The sequence below is a fragment of the Ostrea edulis genome, chromosome 3, assembly GCF_947568905.1.
Source record: "Ostrea edulis chromosome 3, xbOstEdul1.1, whole genome shotgun sequence".
NCBI classification, from domain to species: domain Eukaryota; kingdom Metazoa; phylum Mollusca; class Bivalvia; order Ostreida; family Ostreidae; genus Ostrea; species Ostrea edulis.
The window spans coordinates 65,293,066-65,298,254 of NC_079166.1; the positions used below are offsets into that span (position 1 = coordinate 65,293,066).

At 33.1% G+C, this 5,189-nt stretch overlaps 1 protein-coding gene across 2 annotated transcripts in view; it reads right to left on the reverse strand.

The window, feature by feature from the left end:
- The window catches only part of LOC130052729 (uncharacterized), a 9,543-nt gene extending 4,600 nt beyond the window's left edge, over window positions 1–4,943 (reverse strand). The window contains exons 1-3 of one of the 2 annotated variants that reach the window (XM_056158570.1): window positions 4,265–4,921; window positions 1,994–2,138; window positions 851–1,099 (exon numbers count right to left, since the gene is read on the reverse strand). In XM_056158570.1, coding sequence (XP_056014545.1) covers window positions 851–1,099; window positions 1,994–2,138; window positions 4,265–4,443 — 573 coding nt within the window. In that variant the 5' untranslated portion in view covers window positions 4,444–4,921. Of the gene's footprint in view, window positions 1–850; window positions 1,100–1,993; window positions 2,139–4,264 lie in introns of both variants that reach the window. The other variant, XM_056158571.1, reaches the window with a different exon arrangement.
- Between the last annotated feature and the right edge of the window lie 246 nt (window positions 4,944–5,189).

Sequence of the window (5,189 nt, forward strand, 5' to 3'; positions counted from 1 at the left end):
TATTTGCAAAAATTCAGGCAGATTCCATCAGGCAGTAATTGTATTTCTTACTTTAATCTTTGTTTTCATCATGTTTAGAGTTTAGTGAAAACTTTGAAAATTTCACAATTCATGCTGTCCTTTCCATGTTGCCATTGGAAACTATTCTTGTCTTGCTGTCATTGGTTCTTAATAAATTGGTATTACAGAGTTTAAACAATACTATATCCTTCAGAATTGATTTTCAACAACATTTCATGGACAAGTTTGCTTTTGGTTCATGTCTGGAAGAAAATCAATGCAGGAGAATATTTTTGAGTCAGTGGCAAGTAAGAACTGTTGGTCAGAAATCATAAATGAGAGTTACTTAACTTTTACATTTGGCTTTAAGGATTTACAATAAGTATCAGTAACATATTCCATGTCCTTTAAGATATCATTGTCTCGCAGGATATGTTCAGCATGTTTGGTGGGTGTATGACGAGACTGCCCACTTGTTGATAGCAAGTTTGAATCTAACAGTGGTTTTAATTTTTTCCAGGTCACTTTCTACCTAAAAACTGCTTTTTTCACCACATAAGGTGTCAAGTTTGAAAGTTTTCAGTTTCAAAACATTATTGTATGAATCCTCCACTTTCCACCCAACACATTTTTTCTGGTGTGCCATTCATCTGTAACTTATCAACAAAAAATATTCCACTGATTCGACTGTGACTTTTCTCTATCTATATGGACTTCAAAGACCACATGATCTAAATTTCTATATTTGTCTATCAAAAGTCACATGATCAGAGTGGTTCTAATATGTCACTTACTCTTTTCTTCCAAAGAAAGCAAATATACATGTGTACTTATAATTTCATGCACTTACTTGAGTTTGTTGGACAACAATGCCAAACACTGAATTATAATCAATGGACTGATCGTGCTTGAACAGAAGTTTTCCACAGTGTTGACCAATATTTTTTTCAGACAACCTTGACACGGTTTTGTGCACCTGTTCCTTTTTTGCCGTCGTTGATGACACCTCTGGATTATTTGCACCGATTGTCTTTCCTTTGGTGTTGCTATTTGGAGGGGATACATCAATGCACGATGACACTGGCTTATCTTCCATTACCTATAAATCATAATACCATGCTGTATATCAGTCTAGACTAAGTCAGACACAAATTATGTTGTCTGGTAGACATCAAATCATTAGAACTTGAGTTTTTGAGTGGATTGTTCATCAAGTGTAATGACATGTTAATCAGCAATATAAAAATAAACGAAAGTACTTTTATTTTGCAAGTAATGTTTCTTGCTAAATTACGTGGTAATAAATTTCTCGCATATATTTAGGACTTAGGAGTGACTGATGGTAAGGTGTAACACTATGTCCCGAGTCATTTCATGACAGGGGTATAAAAATTACTCGAGTTAGCTCGTCATACTTGATACAGTAAAACATGTTTATAACATACATGCTTAAATAACAAATTCATGCTTATTGCGAAGTGATACATATATATTCCTCAATGAGAGGAAAATAAAAAAAAAAAACATGACACATCCTGTTCTTAGTGAGTATTTACAAAACAGCATTGATGGTATTCCATCTGAAAAAAGTATGAAAATAACTCACTCTTGCCTGTACTTGAATCTTGTTTTTTATTCATCCACTAAAATCATATCTGCATAGCAAAATATTGCAATATAATCAGCTAGCAAGACTGGCCGCTTGCAAAAGTTGCCAGCCCTGACAAAAATATGCAAGCTGTGACAATGCAACAGTTTTTCAAATTTATTTGTAAGCTTTTATGCAGACTCATTTCTTACATACATGCACGCTTGAGTAGATGTATTTAGTACATGTATATCATCTCAGATGTAATGTATTCATACTCCAAAGAGGGACCTTTTGATGTTCCCCAAACAAAGTTGGGAACATATTGTTTTTACTCTATTTCTTCTTCTTCTTAAGATAAATATATGATATATACGACTTGCAAATTTGTATTCCTTTGGTTACCTCACAAATCACGACTATACGAGGTGTCTCCAGCTTATTTTCAAATCCATTAATCCGGTGATGAGCATAGATGATATCCGGTTCAAAACCTTTCACCTCAACATTGCCCATTTGTAATGTCTGTTCAGGAAGACCATGTTCAAAACTGGGGGGAAAAAAGATTATATTATTACCATAAACATTTCTAGAATGTTGACCAATTTCAAAAGAGCATCCTCTGCTTGCATGGCATCACTCACTACAGTCACAGTGGATAAAAGCATTGCAACAGTTCAAAATTTTGCAATATCTTTAATGAACACACCAAACATTTTTTTTTTCTTCAAATTTTCATTTGAAGACATTTTGTATCAAATCCACACCATATAACTCGAAAATGTTTTACCATTGTTCTTTCTTAATATGATTCAGAAATAACCCATTACAAATTCACTGAAGGGGTTTAATAAAGTGAAAACAGACAATCTGATTTCTTAACTAGTTTCTTTTTATATCCTTGAAGCCTAACAGTTTTTTGTCTTGTCAACAGTTTAAATAATAAGTAACATATATAGATTTTTGTCTATTGTTAACAGTTTAAATCGTAACTTAAAGATTTTTGCCTGAAGTTAACAGTTTAAATTGTACGTACCCTATATATTATTGTCTATTGTTAACAATCTAAATCATATTAGCAACCTATATGTCATTGTCTATCGTTAACAGTTTAAATCATAAATAGCCCATACATTATTGTCTATTGTTAACAGTTTCAATCGTAAATAGCCCATGCATTATTGTCTATTGTTAACAGTTTCAATCGTAAATAGCCCATGCATTATTGTCTATTGTTAACAGTTTCAATCGTTTTGGTTTTTCTTTCCCAGTGGAGATTCCTGCATTTCATTACACTGAATCATGTCAAAATGAAAACTTGTAAATGTATGTATGTCGTTACTTTCGTTTCAGGTGACTAGAATTGACAGTTTGGCAATTGACAGTCACTTCGTTGAAGTGAATTAGTAGGGGCTGGCTTTAGTCAGACTGCTAGAATTGACTAAAACGAGTTAGTGCAACAATTAAATCTTTCATCCTCAATCATCTCAAATTGGGATCATAATTATTCAAATTCACATACACAAATGGTGAAATATTACTCCTGTTTCCTCACATTTTTCTTGACAATGAATGATTTGGTGCCCCAATAAAATGACAATCATCATGTCTGTCCCGACATTGTTTGTCTGTCTGTTAAATCGACTGTTATCTTTGACTAATGCTATGCTGAAAGTTTTACAGTGTGAGACGAATATACCAACACAAAGACAAACAAATAAGAACTGAAGAAAATTTCCTTTACATAAAAACGCGAGCTAAAGAATTTTGTTTGATCCTGTGGTCCTTAAACATATGTAAGTCAATACGCCACAGAATTTCTAGGATCTTTAATTCAAAAGCTAGTGAAGTACCAAACATATTTGACGATCAGACAAGTTTTTAATACCTTTGTTCATTTTGTTGTTATTAGAAATTTCTTGGTTTGAAAGAAGGGAAAAAAATCAAAGCTAATTATGACATCATCATGCAGTTTGCGTCAGCTGTGTTACTCATTTCCTGCGTTCAATGAATCTGCAGATCAAATGTCGAAAGTCATGTTGCAAGATATTAAGAGTCTTCGCTCATCTCAATGGTCATACCATAAAACATATCAACTCTCATAAATCATGTATACAGGATCTGTATATTCAAACCTTGTTATCTTGAACTCGATAGGACTGAGAAAAAATTCTAAGATATCCGCGGATTCAAGATATCGAGGGTACAATACCACAATACCAGGGATTTATCTAGGTTGTTTTTACTACCGGTAAAAGGTACCTTTCCCCTTTGGTAACAAATGGATATTTCCCCTTCCACAGATAAAAAAAATCCCCTTCAATTGTAGAAACTTCACAAAATATATTGTATAAGAATTTTCAACAAAAATCATTTTTTTTAATATTCTAAGTCATTTTAGACTTACAATATAGATAAAATGAGTAATCAATCACATCATATGGCTGTTATAATCTGTGGATATTATATTCCATGGATATCCCCATCCCCTGGAAGCTCATGACTACATTCTCAAAAATTCCCTTTAAATATAAAATGGGTAGTAACATCTAAATGCTAGATAAATCCTTGAATACTTAAGAATAAGTGGTTGGGACTTCTGAATCACTTGGATATATCCGTGGTAATCAAGATATCGGTGTTCCAGATATTGATGTTCAACTGCATAACAAATACCTGATTCCGCTTTCCATTCCAAACATTTTGACTAAGGTGTCGAACAGATGACGGTATTGATGCTTTGAGTTTGGAACGGCCTGTATCACATTTTCAACCATTCTTGACAGAACATACATGAAACTTTTCCCGTAAGTATCAAACCTAGAAAAGAAAAGCAATATGATATATACATGCATATTTTAAAGAAAACATTAATTGTCCTTAAAAAAAAGAAACCTGCTGTATCAAAAAAAACTTGAAATTTGGGATATGAATATTAAACAAGCAAATTATGTTAGTGATTGGGATAACAATACACCCTGCACCAGTCACATTAAATTAAAAAAAAACAACAAAAATCAGCACATAGATCAAACAAGCTGCACCTTTCTGGCAAATTCATACACCGTATCTTCTAACTTCGAGCTTTCCACAACAATTGACTGTGTATTCTCTATAATGCTTGTAAATAATAGTGACGGATTTTGTTAATTCAAGCAGTGGAAGACCCGAATGAATCAATGGACCAGAATAAGCCACTGGAGTCTAGAGATGAAGTTGAACATGATGGAAACAACAGACCAGAAAAAGACAATAGTAAAACCAAGGACAAGGAAAAATTTAAACAAAAATTTAACTTGAAATGGATAAAAAGTTGGCCATAGTTATACTAGAAATGTACTTATTGAGAATCAGTGTGTGATAGATCTTCCAAGGTCACTTTCCCATTTATTCAGGGCTCGAAATTAACATATGTCCGTCAGTCTGTGACATTTGGCATGCTTCGGGGGATCTGTTTAATCAACCGGACGAATCTGATTCGTAAATATAAATTCCACATTTAAGTGTTACAATATTGTCTAAGGCATAATGAGTTAAATTTCATTTTAATGATATCAACAAAATATATTTGATTATTTCTGGAAAACTCTGTTGGACTGGT